We start from the raw sequence: 17006 nt of genomic DNA, 5'->3' as shown, positions 1-17006 counted from the left end.
CTAGTTCGTATCAATGTCTTCGACGCACGCCAAGACGACGTTGAGCCGGTCCATAGACTTTTCGAGCCGCATGAACGCGACGTACTCGACGCCGAGCGGGTGTTCCACAAACTCGGGCACGAGCTCGTGCAGGATCCACACCAAGAGCTCTTGGCGAAACGCGTGGAAAAATTGCGGCGGCGTCCGCGGCGCGTCGGCGTTGCGCAATTCGATGAGCTTGTCGTGGTACACTGGACTTAGACGTTTGCCGACCTCGGTTTCGAGCTCGCAGCGGGGCGAGAGGCACTGCGCCAGAAGGTGCGACGCGGCACTGAGAGACGCCTCGCCGGCTTCAAACGCACCGATTGCTTGCAGCGCCAGGAGCGGCTCGGTCGTATACTCCATCCGCGCGAACGTCAAGAAGGTTCGGAACCGGTGGTCGTCGGTCAAGAATTTTTCCAAAATCGATTTTTTCTCGAGCATGTTGTGCGGGTGGATCCGCGACGGCGACCGCTGCACGCGGCGCAGCGTGGCGTCGCCTAAGAAGTCCGTCGAGTCCTTCTGAGAGAATCCAATGCGCGTACCGGACGCCCGCATCGCGCGCACGGGCAAGAAGACGTGAAAGTAGAGCATTGTATGGGCGCCAATGACCGAGAAGAAGCTCGGGAGCTTTAGCCTCCGGAGTGTATCGTCCTGCACGCCGTCGGCGGCGACGCGCGCGAGCACGATGAGGACAAGGACGAGGACAATGCCGCGGAAGGTCTGTTGGTACGAGCGACGCAGCCCAAAGTTGTCGACAACGTGGCTGATGTACCACGAAAGGACCAGCACGAGAAGGAGGAGGCCGACGATTTCAACAATGAGAATCGAAGTGAATTCCTAGCCCAATGCAGCATAGTGTGCATCATGTTTGTCGCGAAGAAGTTTGCACCTGGTACTGCGGCGAGACTGTGCCAATGGCGTCGGGCAGGAAGAGAGTCTTGGCATCGATGCGCAAGAACGGTACGACAAGCCCGACGAGGACGAGCGCGGAGAGGACGATCTGGATGGGCGGATGCAATAGCCATCGATATAGAATGAGCCGCCGGACTTTGCGCGGCGTGCTGGACTGTGGCAGCATGAGCAGCTCTGTGATCTGAAAGAGCACGACGATCATGGTCTCGGTAATGATAAAGAAGACCCTAGGAACCCGAGAATGAGCTCGATTCAAAGCGCATCGTTGAGTCGTACAGCGCCATGGGAATCACAATAAATGTGAGGACGTAGCTCCCAATACTCGGCCAGTTCTTCCCAAAGACGCTCGTTGCTGGCATCAGGAGCGCGTAGACCGTGAGGAGCAACATGGGCACAGCGGTGCGGCGTGGGAGCCGGTACTTGAGACAGATGTGGCGGGCGCGGCGGTAGTAGATCCACAGCACCGGTGGGAGGTACCAACCCGCGATGAAGAGCACAAGCATTGGCGCATCGGTCGCGACCACGGTCATCCCGCGCCCGAAACTACTCGGCCTGTCTGGTGCGTTTCGGAAATTTGCCTTTTTATGCGTACAGTTATCCTAGACGGGACGCTGCGGCGTCAGAACACTAGTTGATGGTCATTGGTCATTCACGCTACTGCGGTGCACGGCTCCCGCTCGCCTCGCCCTACTGCAGCCGCGATGCCAGCGCCGCAACTGCATATATATAAGTTTGTATGTGTATACAAACCTCGAGTGCAGTTCAGTTTTCCCACTTTGCATTTTTCAACCGGAAAAAGAGCTCATCCCTCCAAGCATGCGCTGGCGGATGCTCTTGGCGCTGGCGCCGCTGGCCCTCGGTGACGCGCCGCTAGCTACGTACCTGGAGGCGCGCGCCAACGACAGCCTCCTTTGCGTCTACCTCTTCAACGCATCCGCGCCGTTCACGTCGCTCCTGCAAGACTGCCCGTTTGGCGACTTGGTACCGATCGCGGCGACGCCGCTGTCGCCGCGCCACGGCGTGTTCTTGCGCAATACGTCATCTCCCCACGACGCGCAGCTCGTGTCGCAGTCGCGCGCCAAAGCGTCGACCATCTACACTACGGCGGTCGGAAAGGGCATGACGTTCGAGCTCGTGGCGCGCGTCTACAAGCCGACGCCGCCCAACGTCAACGCCAACCTCTTTGCGCTTGCATCGCCTTTTGACGACTGCACCAACCCTGGCATTAGACTCGAAGTCAGCGATCGACAACTCCTCGTGCTCATCTTCTACTCGCTGCAGTCGACGCCGGGCGGCACGATGGTCTGCTACGAAGAGAGCTTTTATTCGATGACCGAAGCCGACGGCGCATGCCAAGTGCCCGTGGGCACGCGCGACGCACCGCCGCCGTTCGTGCATCTCTTCGCATCGATCGTACCTGACGGCGGCGCGTCATGGACCACACGTTTCTTGATCTCGTACGTCGACGCGACAGGACTGCACACGTGCGCGTCATACAACTCCATGGGCGGATCCCAATCGGCCGCGGACTTGGCGTCAGTGACGGGGGCGTACACGCTGTACATTGGCAACAACGCGCGGGAGCCCCAAGCGCGGCCGCCGCCGCGCGCCGCGCGGCAGTTCCACGGGTCCACACCCGCACCGACGCTTCCGCCCACAGTCCTCTCGCTGCTGCAGAAAGGCCAGGACCGACTGGAGCTGCTCTTGCCATCGTCGGGCGGCGTCTTCTTTTCGGTCAACGGCAAAAAGGTCGTCGACGTCGATCGCGACGGTATCGCGCTTGGCAACAATGGCACCAAGTACGGTCTACCGCAGCTGACGCGCCTCGTGTCGACGGCCATCGACGCGCTGGGTCCGACCAACGCGCTTCTCAAGCAAAAGAATGCGACACTCGCCGCGATCGCCAATACCACAGTCGTCGACTGGGCGCGGCACCCGACGCATGCGCGGTACCCACCGCCGAACGCCTCGGTGTACATGGATGTCTTGTTCTTTGCGATGGCTGCCGTCCCGATGGACGCCGAGACGCTGCTCGCACGCGCCCAGCTTTCATTCCCGCACTTCGGCCTCGGCAGAAACCGCACATTGCACATTGCGCAGGACACGAGCACGCAGCTGCGATTGACCGAAGGCGCGTGGAACGACCCCGCTGCCGTGCTCCGACTCATGGCCGCACCCGTGCGTGGAACACTCCAGTCGTGCGACGCGCTGCCTACGAAACTAAGCGCCGGTGACGTCGTCAAGGACCAGTGTGCCATCTTCATCCCGCCCCCCGGGCTCGCCAATGCCAACATGCCACTGCAGAACAAGTACATGGTCTCGCAACGCCGCGAGCCGTTTGCTACTGTGGCGTATGCGCTGGCGCAGGAGCCATTCAGCGTGGCTACTGGGATCGATGTCTTTGTCGATGCAGCCCCGGCGCCGGCACCGACGCCACCAACGGCGCCAACCATCGTCCTCGTGAGCCCGCCGTACGTCGTCACATCGGACGCACCCTACCACGGAGATGCCCATTTTTCAATGCAACTTTTGTCCAACGCGGACGATCCAGCGACGCTGTTCCGCGTGACGCTCACCAGTGCCACGACCGGCGGCGCGCTTCGCTCTGATACCGATGGCCTCGCGTCGCCGACCGCGCGGAGTTATTGCGCGTTCACGCCCAATAGTACGGCGCTGTGCTTGGCCCGCGATCCAAAGAGCGATGGTGTTTTCTACGAGCTGCACGGAGAGCGCCAGAGCCCGACGCGACTTGTGTTTCGCGGATCACTGGACCAAGTGCGGCGCGCGCTGGCCAATGTCTCGCTGACCAACTGGCGTCATGCGCCACACAATGCCTCGGTGCGTCTGCAGCTGCAAGCGCTTGAGTCGCTCGAGACGCTGGTCGCACGCACCGTTGTCGTGCATTTTCGTAGCGGCACGACCGCGCACGCTACGACTCCATGCTCAAACCTCTTTGGCTTCCTTCCGCTGTGTACCGAGTCGTTTGGCAACGGTGCTGTGCTCAGCACGCTAAGTCTTATGGCTCTCACAGCGTGCATTCGCCGCCGCCAGAGCAGAACGCGCCAGGTTGCGCGCAAGAAGCGCCAAGCAGCCTACCAGGTGTCGACCCAAGACGAGTTTACCGGCATCTTGGACCAGCTTTTGCGCATCATGCTCGAGCCGAGCTTGGAGGGCCCGACGCTTCTCTGGCGCGCGTGTCGCTACGCGCCCGAGCAGTTGCTCTGCGTCGAGACGCTCGTTGTCGTGCTCAGCTTGCAACAAGCGATGCCGGCCTTTCTGGCGCACCTCCGGAACGATCCGGATACGACCGATGACGTGGCAGTCCACGCGCGCTTCTTTTGTAAATTCATGGGCCGCGACTGGTTTAACCGGGTCGTGGCGCACGCACACGGCGAAGTGACGACGACATTTACCGACGCCTTCTTGCACTGCGTGCGCCAGAACCTCCACTCGGTGCCGGTCGAGATCCGTGTTCTTATCCACAGCATCGCGCCTGCTCCCGTCGTCGTCCTCGACTGGCTGCTGCTACCGGGCCTCGCTGCTGTCGCAGGCTACGACGAGGCTGCTGAGGTCCACGCTTGCATGGAGACTCTGCGACGTGGTAGCGCCGATACCCGGGTGCGTGGGATCCTCGAGGCCCTTGCGGATCAGGACGCGCAGTATCGACCCGAGTCCAAGGAGCCCATGGTTCTCCATCGGGACTTGCTTACGCACGTACTTCGACACCTCCACTGCCTCTGCGCCCATCATGTAGACACCATGGCCAAGACGGCTGGCGCAGAGGTCCTGGACGACGCGCTACCGCCGACGGGCCATCGTATTCGAGACGTGGTCTTGGCGTTGGGGCCGATCTCGATGGACTTGCCCGGACTCCTTGCGCTCACAGCGCCAGGCCCACTCGTCTACCATCCATAACATAATATGGCATGCGTCCTGCACGGCGTGGACCCGAGGCTAGCTGATGCGTCTCGCTGGTGCATGTTGTAGCAATCTGAGGCCGTTGCAGGAAGTTATGGGCGCGAGCAGAACGATGAGCTGCTGCTACATATGCGAGGCAGACGCGCAGGCTCCATGAGGTTGTTGCAATAGCATCCATGGCATTGGTACGTTATTCGCGACTCGCTGCTTAATCCTGCTTCAAGAGGAACTCTTCGCGGGTCGTGCCTTGGGCCGTAATGACAAAGAGCTCGACCTTGTCGCCTGTGTAAATGTCGCGCTCGCCGGCTGTGATGAATGCGTCCTTGATGATATCCTTGGTTTCTTCAATCGTGTATTCGCGGAGCGGGTCCGCCCGCGAGTCGTGCGTCACGAGGTTGTCGAGGAGCGGGATCATGAGATGGCCGCCGCTGCCCTGCGCGCCGCGCGTCGTGCCCTTGTACGACCCGACCGCGTCGTACTCGTACACGACGCCCTTGCCGCTCTTGTCAATGCCGCACAGCAAGCAGAACGAGTAGTACGGGAAGAAGCGGCGCGAGTAGAGCGTGTTGGAGAGGAGCTGCGCCATCGACTCGACCGACGGCGAAGCATCGTTTTCGTGCTGGTACATCTGCGCGCGGATGCTCAAGACGCCACGCAATTGCACCACGTCGTTGAAGCTGCCCGGGCTCGCCAAAAGCACGTTGTTGGCGACCGTGTGCACCTTGCTCTCGTCGCGCGAGAGGATCGAGTAGCCCGTGCTGAGGCGCGTGTCGCCGGCGACGACGACAAAGTCCTTGCCCGCGACCGCGAGCACGGTACCGCCGTTGAAGTCATACGGCTCCCACTGCGGGCGTCGCTCCATGGTGGCGGCCTCCATCGGCAGGCGCATCGGGCCATCCGTCGTCTCGACTACGGGCAGTGTCATCTTCCTCGTCTCGGTCGTTGCTTTATGACCCCAAACGCTGGCTTCGACTTCGCATATATCGACTTTGCGAGGTTTCCCGGTGCCGGGGCACACATACACTGAATGTTTGTATGTCGCGTGGAAGTACCGGCCAAGATCGCGGCTTAGACCCCGGTGTACGTAGCATTCCCCGGTGACCCGGTGTACATCCGTGTGACCTTGTCACTATTTCAATCATTTTGAATAGTGTTGTAAAAGCAGAGTATAGTGTGCATAATATAATTTTATATAGTGTTATAAATGCATAAAATAGTGCACTCAAGCGATGCCATTGGCCACTGGACAACAGGAAGATGAAGGTGCTCGCGGTCTCGGAAGGGCCGCTGACCAACTACGAGGTCATGACGCTCCTCGAGGAGCGCAAGAAGAACCGCATGGAGCGCAAGGGCCCGCAGGCCACGCTGTACGCTGAGCGCAACTGGGTCGACTCGAAGGTGCTCAAGTGTCTTCTCCAGTCGTGCGCCAAGCACCTGAGCGAGGAGAAGATCTCGGGCTTCCTCACCAAGATTGGCCGCTTTGAGCTCACGCACGCCGAGAAGCTGCAGTTCCTCAACCACTGCCCGTCCGAGCTTGTCGACATCCACCTCATCGTCGAAGACTGCGCGAGCCGGCTCGACGAAGACCAGATCGCCGACTTGCTCGCGATCGCTGTGAGCACGCTCGGCAACGACGCGGTCGAGGTCTAATGCTCGTCATCGTTTTTATTTCTCTTTACGCTTGGTGTGCAAACAGGCAGCAGCCATTAGTGCTTGTGGGCCGCAATCATCGCGCGCGCTTCCGGGAACATGCCCGCGTACTCTTGGGGCGGCATGAATCTAACACTAATCTGGCGGCAGTTGAACCAGCGGCCGTGGAGGCAGTGCGCGGCCTCGCGCGACGCCGAGACGGTCGCAAAGCAAATGTACACGAGGCCGCCTTCTTTCGCCTTCTCGACGTAGCTGTGCAGCACCTTGCCGTAGCGGGAGCACTCGTCTTCGACGTCTTGCTGGATCTCCGTGTGCCAATCCGGGTTGCCCGCCCGCTTTTCCTTCTGGAGCTCAAACATGTTGCGTACGACAAAGCACATCGAGTCGATGCCTTCAATGTCGGCCGCCGCCGACGCCGCCGCGCGCTGGTTCTGGGCGTTGACCACCGACGGCGCGACCGGCAGCTGGTGCGACGGCATCGCGCTCGCCGACGCGGGCGGCGGCATGAGCCCGGCGCCGCCGGCAAGCTTGGCCATGAGCTGCGAGCGCGAGACCGAGTTGAGCGCCATGCCGCCCGTGCCTTCTTCGTCCTCGAGCTTCCAGTTGCTGCCGCCATAGTTCTTGTTGTTGAAGGCCGACGGCGGCGCGTCACGGTGGCTTTGGTACGAGTGGGTGTGGCCGCCGCTGCTCCCGACGCCTTCGCCTTCTTTGACCGGCCCGACCTTGATAAAGTTGCCCGCGAGCTCCAGGCCGTTGGCCTTGGTGAGCGCGAGGTTGGCTTCCTCGGGCGAAGAAAACTGGATAAAGCTAAAGCCCTTGGAACGCCCCATGTCATCGCGGTTGATGATGACATTCACCACGTCACCAAAAGCGCTAAAGACCGCTTTCAAGTCTTCTTCCGTGATGTTGTTGTGGAGGTTACCGCAGTAGACGCGAGATGCTGCCGCAAGCGACAGACCCTACAGGCGCATGAGCCGACGAAGAGGAGAACATGTCGATCGCGTACCGTGCCGCCGCCCGTGTAGGCCGACGCACCGCCCGAGTAGCCACTCGCACTCGCCTTGGTCGTGGGGCCCGACGAGAAGACTGCGTCCTTCTTGGCGGCAAAGTTCTTTTCGGCTTCGCTGGCCTTGATCATGATCGGGAACGACTGGAACGACGGGACTTGGCCGTTCATCGTGAGCACCTTCGGGATGTCTTCTAGGTTGGAGAACTCGACATATGCAAACCCCTTGGACTTGTTGGTAAACTTGTCGCGGATGAGCAGGACGTGCTCGAGCTTGCCGAGCGAGCTAAAGAACTTTTCCAGGTCGCGCTCCCGGACCTTCTGCGTGAGCTGGCCCACAAAGATCGTACGGTGGTCCCGCGTCAGCTCCATGAGCTCGCGCTGCTTGGCGCGCTCGAGGCGCTCGGCCGACGTACTCCGGGCACGCGGCGGCTCCACCGGCGTCTTCTCCTTGGATTTGGATTTGGAGCGCGAGTTCGACCGGCGCGACCGGCGACGACTGTCCCGCGACCGCGAACGAGATGGCGACCGGCGAGAGCGACGGCTGCTGTGGCGGTCGCGCGACCGATCACGGTCCCGGCGCGACGACCGACGTTCACGCGAGCGCGAGCGCGACCGACGGTCCCGGCGCGACGAGTGGCGCTCGCGGCTGGAGCGCGAAGACCGCGACGAATCGGCAGGCTATACATACACACCGTCAACCTCACGTCGTAAGATGCATGCTCATGGCCGTACCTTGGCGGTCTGGAGGCCTTGCTCGAGGAGCTTGTCGATATCGTCGTCCATGCTGCTCATGATCCGCTGCTTTCTGTGGTGAAAATGACGACCGTGAAAGCTGATATCGAATTCGACGAGGTTCTCAATTTTCGAACAATATTAATCGTCTTGCATTTTGTATGACGCTCATTGATTTCTAGAATCTACATTTTTAAACATTGTTCTCTTATTCATTGTATATTGCATAATAAAAATACATCAATACAAACATCAAGTTTAAAATCTAACGCTGACCATTTTATTGCTGGAAATGTGCAATCAACGGTAACAACATCCCGGGCCAACTCAACAGCGGCTAACAAAACACAATTCCGACGACAATCGCATTGCCTTTGCTATGGTCATATACCTCTGTGCAGTGGGCGTCGCACGCCGTTCTCACGTCCTTGCCAGCGGTGCGACATGTTGTACGGTCCCCGGCAAGAAACCGCTCTTTTCCACCACATTAAAATCCATGGAAATAAATATATGCATATCTGTATTGGAAGACAATTAAAATCGTGCATTGCTCACAGTGTGGTGGAGTGGCCACCACCTATATACCAGTTTAAAAACACGCAACTCGTTGTGCATCGCGGCCACCGGCGCATCATGCTTGCGCCCACGACGCTGCATCGCCGTCGAGACCGAGGAAAAACGCCGTCGCTTTCGCTGCATACATGCAGGCTATAACGTCGTGGGGCGCGAGGCGCGCTAGGGCGGCGTGGCGTTGCGTGCGGCCAGCGTGGTGGTTTTCCGGATACGTATCCGGACGAAGGCGTTTGAAGTGGTTTATTGACTTGGGCTTTCTATGGCGAAGCGATCGATAGCGTTTTTGTATGGGGCGGGTTCCCAGCCTCTTGTCTTAGTCATTTTCCAAGGATCCGGCTTGCCGCGCGAAGACGACGACGATGAACTCGAGCGATGCGGACCGCCAAATCAAGCAGATGGTGAACTTCATCTTGCAGGAAGCGCAGGAGAAGGCCAACGAGATCCGCATCAAGGTACTTCTGGCCGGCGAACGCATGGCCACAGCGGCGAAATGACCTCGTAGACGGAGCATGATTTCAACCTCGAAAAGCAAATGCTCGTGCACAACGCCAAGGTCAAGATCCAGGAAGAGTACGCGCGCAAGGAAAAGGAACGCGAGATCAACAAGCGCATGTACTGTGCACGACGCATACGATGATGGCGATTGACACGCGTGTAGTGCCCGCTCGGCCGAGATTGGCGCGTCGCGCCGCAAGAAGATGATTGCCCGCGAAGAGCTCCTGCAGTCGCTCATCACCGAAGGCAAGGCGCGCTGCGCCGAGGTCGCCCAGCACGAAGGCGCGTACCGCACGCTGCTTCGCGACCTCTCGGTCCAGGTATCTATCAACGACAGGCCCACCACACCCACCGTTATCTCATCCAGCCTTTGCATTTCCTTAGGGCTTGATCAAGCTCCACGAAACCGAGGTCATGCTGGCGGTCCGCAGCAAGGACGTGCACATGATCGAGTCGTTGGTCCCTGAGATCGCGGCCAACTATGCGGCCATCATGAAGCAGGAAGCTGGCGTCGACATGCACACCAAGCTCACTGTCTGCAAAGACGAAAAGCTTTTGCCGCCCGCGCACAGCGCCGGCGGCGTCACGCTCGTCGCCAAGAACGGCAAGATCGTGTGCGACAACACGCTCGACACGTACGCGCCTCGTTGTCGACGACCACCTCGTCACGAAACTACATGTAGGCGCTTGATGACAGTCAACTACGATGAGAAGCCGACGATCCGCAAGATGCTCTTCCCCGAGATCAAGTAGAGACATACGACTCGTGTCCAACGTAAGACGCAACCTCTACCGTGTGTCTTACTGCGTGGGTTCATCGCCATATGCAGCGTCGATCTATGGACTATACGAGGTGGAGGTCGCGCAGCACGCTGCTGCACTTGGCGTTGACCTTGACCGTGGCGAGGCCGTCGCCGCGCGTCGGGCCAATGTTGACAATGCCGATCGGCACATGGGCGTCTTTGGCGCGGAGGAGGAAGCGGTACCCTGAAAACACATGCAGCGACGACCCGAGCACGAGCATCGCGTCGGCCGTGTCAACATCATGGTAGATCTACAGTGATGCTTCAGCGTTGGCGGCCACCGAAGGCGCTGGAGGAGGACCTGACGCACAATGGCCGGCGCGACTGAGTCGCCAAAAAACACGACGTTGGGCTTGTAAAACCCGATGCGACAGACCGGGCAGTGGGCGACGTGGAAGAGCCGCTCCATCTCCTGCATCCCATCATGACGCCTGCACATGCGAATGGCGTCGTACGGTCGAGAGGTACATGTCGGCGTCCGGGCGCACTTGCATCGCATTGGCCAGCGTGTCATTGTCGGCCTGGACCTTCTCGACGAAACCGGGGTTGAGCGCATCAAGCACCGCCTGAAAGTCTTCGCGGGCAATCGATGGCGCGTCGCACGCCGGGTTCATGCAGCGGACTTCGTCCATCGAGCCATGGAGCTCAATGACGTCGCGCGCGCCGGCCTTTTGATGCAGCCGGTCGACGTTCTGTGTCACGATGCGCACGTCGCCCCTGCTCGCGATCCGGATGAGAAGATAAGGATGAGGATGGAGTACCGAGAGTCGTGCTGCCACTGCGCGAGGAGCAAGTGGTTGGCATTGGGCTGTGCGCCTTGCCACTGGTGGCGGGCCATGTAGTTGCGCGCCCAGTACCGCTGCCGCACCTAGTCCCGTGCGTGAGGATGGGGCAAGGATCAGAGAATGAACGTACGCCTTCGTGGCCCATAAAGTCGCGGTGCTCGATCGGCTTGTGCTTGGAGCGCGCGTAGAGCCCGACGCCCTTGGAGCGGTAGTCGGGGATCCCGCTCTCGGTCGAGATGCCCGCGCCCGTGAGCACGACGACCTTGGACGCATGGTACAGCAGCTCCTGGAGCTTGCTCATCGCGTCGTCGTCCGGCGCTTCGTGCGCTGGCACGTACATGGAGAAGCCGCGTCGGCCGTGCGCGACCTTCTTGCGCACCTGCAGCATAAGTCCGGATGCGACACAAAGATATCCGCATACGACGCGACCCCACGAAGCCCGGGGAAGCCACGCGTAGCCCTACCCCTGTTGCCTCTGCCATCAACCGACCATGGCAGCTCGGCTGCATGGCGCCATCAAGGCGGCTTGGTGTTGCGGCCACGAGGCGTCATGGCGGAGGCAGGGAGACCGGTTTGCCTCGGGGTGCTTCCGGTATCTACTGTAGCAACTGTGAGTCTGATGGACTTATGTACACCGGTGTACATGCCAATCACGGCTGGTCATTTGCGTCATTAGCGTGTATGCACACGTTGTCTTGTCATTGGAATATATTGTCTTATGAATGGTAGACCTCCGACACTCGATTGGTGGTAGGAATACGTGGCGCTCTCTCGTGCCTCCGATGGTTTCGAACCGGACACCGGTTCACTTGACAACCGCAACGCGATGGTTGGCGCCTGGGACATAGAACAAAAGACAATGTGTCCACAAGAAGGATCGTTTTAAACTGTTGCGGGACAGGATGGTGCCCGCTTTTTGCTCATACTGAACCCAAGGTAGTCAACGTCCGTGCTGACAACGGGACTCGTCGCCGTCGACGCAACCCGGAGCAAGGCCGCGACTTGGTCCATGCCCATGCGCGTGGCCATCGCGAGCGCTTCGTTCGCGTCGCCTTCGGTTCGGTATTGCATTAGAAAAGCAACCACGTGCCCATGGCCCGCCATCGCCGCCCACGTCAGTGCCCGCTTCGTGCACGGCGCGCCGGCCGCGTGCAGCACGCGGAGCGTCTCCATCTCGCCATTGCGCGCCGCAAAGTCCATGGCATCAGGCGGCACGGCTGCCACGAGCGGTAGCAAGAAGGCCACGATCTTGTCATGGCCGTTCGCCGCGGCATTCCGAAGCGCGCGCGCCACATTGCCTTCGGTTCGGTGGCAATGAAGGAAGCGGACGACCTCAAAATGGCCGTGCATGGCCGCGTCCTCGATCGCTCTGTCTGTGCATCCCTCGTGCCGCGTGGCGTGTAGCAGCTGCACAATACCGAGGTGCCCGTGGGCCGCCGCCCCGTCCATCGCCTGCGCCGTGCCGCCTTCCGATCGGTGCGTGTGAAGGAAGGCGACGACGTCCTTGTGCCCGTTGGCGCACGCCGCGTTCAGCGCCAGCGCCGTGCAGCCTTCGTGTCGGTGGTAGTGCAGGAACTCGAGTACGTCAAGGTGCCCGTGCTTGGCAGCGGCGTCCATCGCGTGGACAGTACAGCCTTCGTGTCGGTGGTCGTGAAGAAACCGGACGATCGCAATGTGCCCGTGCTCGGCCGCCGCGTTCATGGCCCAGACTGAGCAGGTATACCCGCGGGCGTGAAGGAAGAGGAGTGCGAGGAATTGCCCGGTGGCCGCCACGTAGTCCATCACGTTGATGGTGATCGCTTGGGGCCGAAGACGATGGAGTTGCTGCAACACCCAAACGTTAAGAGGAGGCGCGCTCCGCAAGCACGTAGCGCGACAACCGAGCCAAATAGAGCCAATGCGAACGAGCTTGTCGACGTGGCGCAGATGCATATGCGTGGCAAGAAGCGACTGTGGAAGCCCATCTTGGAAGGACGCAATGAGCAGGACGAGGTCGCGGCTTGCAAGCACGGCGGCCATGATGCAAATTCTATTGTGGACTAGCGGTGTAGACGCAGACGTGGGATTGCTCATGTCGGTCGTGCCGTTGTACAACGTGGCGACAACCGACCGTCACGTGCAGCGTCGAGCAACGGCACGTCACATCATATGAGTTTGCACAGCGACCATGTCGAACGGTGGCAGCCACGACCGCCGCAGTGCAAGCAACTAACACTGCAAGCTAACACTGCAGAGGGTTGTCGTTGGTGGACACCTACAACGGCGGTCGCCCAGGTGTACTACTGTACTTGCGGACATCAAGCAGAAGCAGACCCTTGCGGACACCAAGCCATTTCTGTAGAGAGATTAGACTTGGAGCCGCTTCACGAGCCAGGAAGCTGAGCTTAGTGGTCAGCAAGTCATGATACAATCGATGGGTTAAAGAAATGGACTGTCGGTGTCTGTCGGTGGTGCGAGCGTTCTGCAGCGTGTTGTTGATTGTTGGTACTACACGAGGCTCGAACCCACGACGACGATGGTGCGTGCATGCAGTGAGACGACAACCATAGCGACCACATGCAGGTACGCCAATAGAACACACATTATCGTTACTGCTGCGCGTAGGAGGCTGCGTCGGCTACTCTACCAAAGTCCAGTACGAGCCTCACAAGAGTGTCTGCAGCGTCGGTGCGGCCTCGAGGCGCAGACAGCTGAGGCCGTCTTTCGACTCGATCGACCAACTGCTTGGTAGCAACACGCGGCTGGAAAAGTAGGGCGCGTAGAGCACCATGGTGTGGTACTCGCCGTTCTCGCCGCAGACGTCGACGCCGTGTGACGCATGGAGGACGCACAGGTCGTCGAGTGCGTCGCGCGTGATGCGACGCCCGAGCCACGCGGCAGCGTCGTTGAACGACGCTTCCTTGACGCACGAAAAGACGACGTGAAAGTCGCGCTCGAGCACGAGCTGTATGAGCGCTTCCCGCGGCCGCTGCCAGAGCGGCGTGAAGATCGCCATGCCCACGCCCGCGCACCGTTCGTTCATAAAGTTGCTCGTGCTGGCGCCAATGAGGTCAATGTCGCCCGTGATGAGGCACGCGATGCCATGGTCGTTCTGCAGGTGTCGCAGTGCAGCCTCGTAGCTGCCATTGTAGTCGGGCGGGCGGATCGTGAGGAAGAGATGGGGCAGCCCGATGGCCGCCGCCTGCGCTTCCATGAGCGGGATCGGGTGCGCGCGGAAGCTCGGGTTCTCAGGCGCAAAGGTCACGAGGAGCGCGATGTCGTGGCCGGCGGCCTTGGCCTCGTACAGCGCCATCGCGCAGTCCTTCCCGCCTGTCCAGGACACAGCGGATCGCATCGCAAAGTCCGGATATCGCGGATCCGGATATCACATGTCGGTGGTAAATTCACTTTGAGAGGTTTTGGAGAGTCCTCCTGCAATTGGACTGTACCTCCCAGTCCTTCGCTCCAGGCAACGAGCTTGCATCGTGGCGACACGCCACGACACGATTTTTGCCTAACGTTGATGGGTCGACAGCACGACCTCGACTGTCCAGCCTGACGCTTGGTGTTGTAAGCACTTCACCAATTCACCACAGAAAACACCGTGAGAAATGAAAATGTCAAACACACGTGCATATAAAAAATCGGAGGAATCGCCCGGCCAGCAGCTTCCAGATTTCGACCAGCATGAGCCGCGTCCTCGTCCTTGGCAGCGACCACGTGGGCAAGAAGCAGCTCGTCGAGGCTGTCGTCGCCGCCGCCGGAGCGCAGGACGCTGCCGAGTGGGCGAAGCTCGACGGGCACGCCGTGCTTGCGCATACGCTCGTGACCAAGTACTACTCGGCGCCGCTCGCGTTCCATGTGCCCGAAGCGGCGCACGCCGTACCGGACGACCTTTCGCCGTACGAAGGTCTGCTGCTCGTGTGGGATGCGACGCAGAAGGCTTCGTGGAGCCATGTGCAGTCGGTCATGGAGGCCATTGCGTCGCGAGAGCATGACCTCGAGGTGCTGGTCGCCGTCGCCAACCATGCGTCGCCCAGCATGGTGCTCGAAAACATGAACGACTGCTGCTTGGAACATGGCTTTGAGCACATCGCTGTCAGTCGCGACGCCTCGAGCGCGGCCACCGGAAGCGAAACCTCTGGCGTCGATCGCCTCGTCGAAGCGCTCCAGTGCAACATGTGGACGTCGATGGAGATGCGCGACGGTGTGCGCAACCCGACGACCGAGTCGACGCCGACGCCTGCAGCTGCACCAAAGACGCCCAAGACGCCGCAGTCGACGCCCGCCTCGACGCCGTCGCTACTCGAACAGGACGAGGGCTTTGAAGCGCTCTTGCAGGAGGTGCTCAGCATCCGCGAAGACGTTAACTTGCAGCGCCTCACGGACGACGAGCGCCGTGCGCGTGCCGCCGACATGGCCATGAAGCTCATGAGTCTCTTGGGCGACAGCGACGATGACGACGAGAGCAGCGACGACGAGTAGCAGAAGACTGCCGTTGCAGGACGCTCAATCTTCTGTCCAACTAATCTTAAATAGCTTTGTAGTTCATTTTACGACATTATCCACCACAGTATACCGCCACGTATTTGCGTGTGCTGCCGTCCTTGGCTGGTGATCGACCACCTCTCCGTACTGGCACGGTTATGAGCTCGTCACTGTGGCTCCCACTTAGATGAGACGCAGAGCCTGGTCGCTGACCTCATTTGGCACCCAAGCAGCAGGCAGCGTGAACTAGCTCACTTGACCACCTCCGTCGAGACTTGAGCAAACGAAGCTTTGTTACGAAGCCAGCCCGGCGAACAACCATACTATCATGTAGTGCACGCAAGCTCTGATGGCACTCGTCACTACGATCTGAGAGCTGATGGACGGCGACCGTACCTCTAGTCTCGTCTAGCAAGCGTCCATCTATGTTTCAGATGAAAACCGTGTGCGTCGACGCAGCATCTCGAGCTGGAAGCCTTTACCAAAGATCTAAGGACTAGAAGGGTATCTGCAGAGTCTTCCTCGTGCGGGATGCTGCTTATTGTATTGCCGAGCACAAAGGGTTGGGGTAAGCGACCGCATCAAAGATTATGAACGACAGATCGAATCTCGCGCAACATATGTTGTGGTTTGCTTGATCGCTTGGGTGCGGTCCGCCAACCGTTTTACAAACTTAGCCCAAAACGACGTTTCCTTCACTATGGACAGAAAAGCCTACGTCCCATGATGACGCCACATAGCACGACACCATCGCCTGTCGGTGAGCTAATCGTTGCATACACGCTTCATGGACGGTCCAGGATCTTTGACAACGCGCAAGATTCAACGCCACATCTCGCTCGCCTGTTGCAGCGTCGTTCATCCGTGGATGACGCGAGCCTCGGTTACGCGGGCCAAAATGAATTTCCGTAGTAATGGACCCCTAAACCCTAAAACCCATTAAACATTTCTACTACAGGTACTGTGAACGCACGCTATACGTGGTAGACTGACTGGTGCGCGGTCCAATCGATTCGCGCCAGCGGCTTGATGGATTGGTTGAAAACAAAGTGCACACCAGAATCTCGAGTCTACAGTGTCTTGTCTCTGGACTAGATTCGACGCCACAACAAGTACCACATCGAGATGCCACTTGGGTCTCTACGATGCACACCACCCAAACGCCGTGTCGAGAGGCAGTTAACATCTTGTTTTGCCATGCGGACATCGCTCTCGCTCCTTGCGCTCGTCGCGACCACCTCGGTCGCCGCCCCCACCGAGGCGTGCGGAAGCAGCAACAACAAGCTTCTCAACGCGGTTGTCGGCAAGGACAGCGCGGGGCAGCCCGAGCTCAGCTTCACCGTGCTGCAGATTCCCGACATGCACTACACGGGCAATGCCTCATATGCATGCCGGGGGCCGCCCCACATGCCGTGCGGCGAGTACAACATGACGGACCTCATCGGCCGGCTCGTGGGCCACGTCCAGCCCAACTTGATTGTATTCACGGGCGACCAAGTCGAAAACACCGAAGTCCAGCATGTTGGCCACCATATTGTCTATCGTTTCCGACTAACAAATGGCGGTGTAGACGGCGGACGAGGTCAAGAAGGCCATTGACATGTACTCCAGCCACGCGATCCAGCGCCAGCTGCCGTGGGC

At 59.7% G+C, this 17006-nt stretch overlaps 11 protein-coding genes across 11 annotated transcripts; 5 read left to right on the top strand and 6 right to left on the bottom strand.

Moving 5' to 3' along the window:
• SDRG_04499 (hypothetical protein) lies at positions 1-1463 on the bottom strand (the record flags this gene model as incomplete). The annotated part of the gene is made up of 4 exons (XM_008610174.1): positions 1-518; positions 564-858; positions 911-1160; positions 1210-1463. The coding sequence occupies 4 exons, from the start codon at positions 1461-1463 to the stop codon at positions 1-3; spliced, it is 1317 nt and encodes a 438-aa protein (XP_008608396.1).
• Positions 1464-1723: 260 nt separating this feature from the next.
• On the top strand, positions 1724-4885 carry SDRG_04498 (hypothetical protein). The gene has a single exon (XM_008610173.1). The coding sequence runs from the start codon at positions 1750-1752 to the stop codon at positions 4846-4848; it is 3099 nt and encodes a 1032-aa protein (XP_008608395.1). The 5' UTR covers positions 1724-1749; the 3' UTR covers positions 4849-4885.
• Positions 4886-5005: 120 nt separating this feature from the next.
• Positions 5006-5829, bottom strand: SDRG_04497 (20S proteasome subunit beta 6). Its single transcript, XM_008610172.1, has one exon. The coding sequence runs from the start codon at positions 5774-5776 to the stop codon at positions 5060-5062; it is 717 nt and encodes a 238-aa protein (XP_008608394.1). The 5' UTR covers positions 5777-5829; the 3' UTR covers positions 5006-5059.
• Positions 5830-6101: 272 nt separating this feature from the next.
• SDRG_04496 (hypothetical protein) lies at positions 6102-6525 on the top strand. The gene has a single exon (XM_008610171.1). The coding sequence runs from the start codon at positions 6109-6111 to the stop codon at positions 6499-6501; it is 393 nt and encodes a 130-aa protein (XP_008608393.1). The 5' UTR covers positions 6102-6108; the 3' UTR covers positions 6502-6525.
• On the bottom strand, positions 6401-8342 carry SDRG_04495 (hypothetical protein). Its single transcript, XM_008610170.1, has 3 exons — positions 8243-8342; positions 7508-8188; positions 6401-7460 (listed from the first exon to the last, which is right to left on the bottom strand). The coding sequence occupies exons 1-3, from the start codon at positions 8300-8302 to the stop codon at positions 6558-6560; spliced, it is 1644 nt and encodes a 547-aa protein (XP_008608392.1). The 5' UTR covers positions 8303-8342; the 3' UTR covers positions 6401-6557.
• Positions 8343-9077: 735 nt separating this feature from the next.
• On the top strand, positions 9078-10117 carry SDRG_04494 (ATP synthase (E/31 kDa) subunit). The gene is made up of 5 exons (XM_008610169.1): positions 9078-9267; positions 9318-9427; positions 9474-9630; positions 9695-9945; positions 9994-10117. Exons 1-5 carry the CDS (start codon positions 9175-9177, stop codon positions 10061-10063), a joined length of 681 nt encoding a protein of 226 aa, XP_008608391.1. The 5' UTR covers positions 9078-9174; the 3' UTR covers positions 10064-10117.
• Positions 10032-11299, bottom strand: SDRG_04493 (hypothetical protein). Its single transcript, XM_008610168.1, has 5 exons — positions 11029-11299; positions 10875-10981; positions 10569-10830; positions 10415-10525; positions 10032-10364 (listed from the first exon to the last, which is right to left on the bottom strand). The coding sequence occupies exons 1-5, from the start codon at positions 11284-11286 to the stop codon at positions 10155-10157; spliced, it is 948 nt and encodes a 315-aa protein (XP_008608390.1). The 5' UTR covers positions 11287-11299; the 3' UTR covers positions 10032-10154.
• Positions 11300-11780: 481 nt separating this feature from the next.
• Positions 11781-12917, bottom strand: SDRG_04492 (hypothetical protein; the record flags this gene model as incomplete). The annotated part of the gene is made up of 2 exons (XM_008610167.1): positions 11781-12722; positions 12804-12917. 2 exons carry the CDS (start codon positions 12915-12917, stop codon positions 11781-11783), a joined length of 1056 nt encoding a protein of 351 aa, XP_008608389.1.
• Positions 12918-13438: 521 nt separating this feature from the next.
• Positions 13439-14232, bottom strand: SDRG_04491 (hypothetical protein; the record flags this gene model as incomplete). Its single annotated transcript, XM_008610166.1, has 1 exon — positions 13439-14232. The coding sequence occupies one exon, from the start codon at positions 14230-14232 to the stop codon at positions 13543-13545; it is 690 nt and encodes a 229-aa protein (XP_008608388.1). The 3' UTR covers positions 13439-13542.
• Positions 14233-14531: 299 nt separating this feature from the next.
• SDRG_04490 (hypothetical protein) lies at positions 14532-15490 on the top strand. Its single transcript, XM_008610165.1, has one exon. The coding sequence runs from the start codon at positions 14565-14567 to the stop codon at positions 15360-15362; it is 798 nt and encodes a 265-aa protein (XP_008608387.1). The 5' UTR covers positions 14532-14564; the 3' UTR covers positions 15363-15490.
• Positions 15491-16562: 1072 nt separating this feature from the next.
• Positions 16563-16964, top strand: SDRG_04489 (hypothetical protein; the record flags this gene model as incomplete). The annotated part of the gene is made up of 2 exons (XM_008610164.1): positions 16563-16908; positions 16936-16964. 2 exons carry the CDS (start codon positions 16563-16565, stop codon positions 16962-16964), a joined length of 375 nt encoding a protein of 124 aa, XP_008608386.1.
• Between the last annotated feature and the right edge of the window lie 42 nt (positions 16965-17006).

The sequence above is a fragment of the Saprolegnia diclina genome, assembly GCF_000281045.1.
Source record: "Saprolegnia diclina VS20 unplaced genomic scaffold supercont1.11, whole genome shotgun sequence".
In the NCBI taxonomy this organism is placed as follows: Eukaryota; Oomycota; class Saprolegniomycetes; order Saprolegniales; family Saprolegniaceae; genus Saprolegnia; species Saprolegnia diclina.
This window is presented reverse-complemented; position numbering and strand designations above follow the sequence as displayed.

Bases quoted from the DNA above. Each gene is read 5' to 3' on its own strand.
- SDRG_04498 (XM_008610173.1), top strand. From the start codon at position 1,750: ATGCGCTGGCGGATGCTCTTGGCGCTGGCGCCGCTGGCCCTCGGTGAC.
- SDRG_04497 (XM_008610172.1), bottom strand. From the start codon at position 5,776: ATGACACTGCCCGTAGTCGAGACGACGGATGGCCCGATGCGCCTGCCG.
- SDRG_04496 (XM_008610171.1), top strand. From the start codon at position 6,109: ATGAAGGTGCTCGCGGTCTCGGAAGGGCCGCTGACCAACTACGAGGTC.
- SDRG_04495 (XM_008610170.1), bottom strand. From the start codon at position 8,302: ATGAGCAGCATGGACGACGATATCGACAAGCTCCTCGAGCAAGGCCTC. The intron at 8,189-8,242 runs GTACGGCCATGA...GTGTATGTATAG, and splicing joins AAGGCCTCCAGACCGCCAAG to CCTGCCGATTCGTCGCGGTC. The intron at 7,461-7,507 runs GTACGCGATCGA...ATGCGCCTGTAG, and splicing joins CCTACACGGGCGGCGGCACG to GGTCTGTCGCTTGCGGCAGC.
- SDRG_04494 (XM_008610169.1), top strand. From the start codon at position 9,175: ATGAACTCGAGCGATGCGGACCGCCAAATCAAGCAGATGGTGAACTTC. The intron at 9,631-9,694 runs GTATCTATCAAC...GCATTTCCTTAG, and splicing joins TTCGCGACCTCTCGGTCCAG to GGCTTGATCAAGCTCCACGA. The intron at 9,946-9,993 runs GTACGCGCCTCG...AACTACATGTAG, and splicing joins TGCGACAACACGCTCGACAC to GCGCTTGATGACAGTCAACT.
- SDRG_04493 (XM_008610168.1), bottom strand. From the start codon at position 11,286: ATGCTGCAGGTGCGCAAGAAGGTCGCGCACGGCCGACGCGGCTTCTCC. The intron at 10,982-11,028 runs GTACGTTCATTC...GCACGGGACTAG, and splicing joins ACTTTATGGGCCACGAAGGC to GTGCGGCAGCGGTACTGGGC. The intron at 10,365-10,414 runs GTCCTCCTCCAG...GCATCACTGTAG, and splicing joins CGCCGGCCATTGTGCGTCAG to ATCTACCATGATGTTGACAC.
- SDRG_04490 (XM_008610165.1), top strand. From the start codon at position 14,565: ATGAGCCGCGTCCTCGTCCTTGGCAGCGACCACGTGGGCAAGAAGCAG.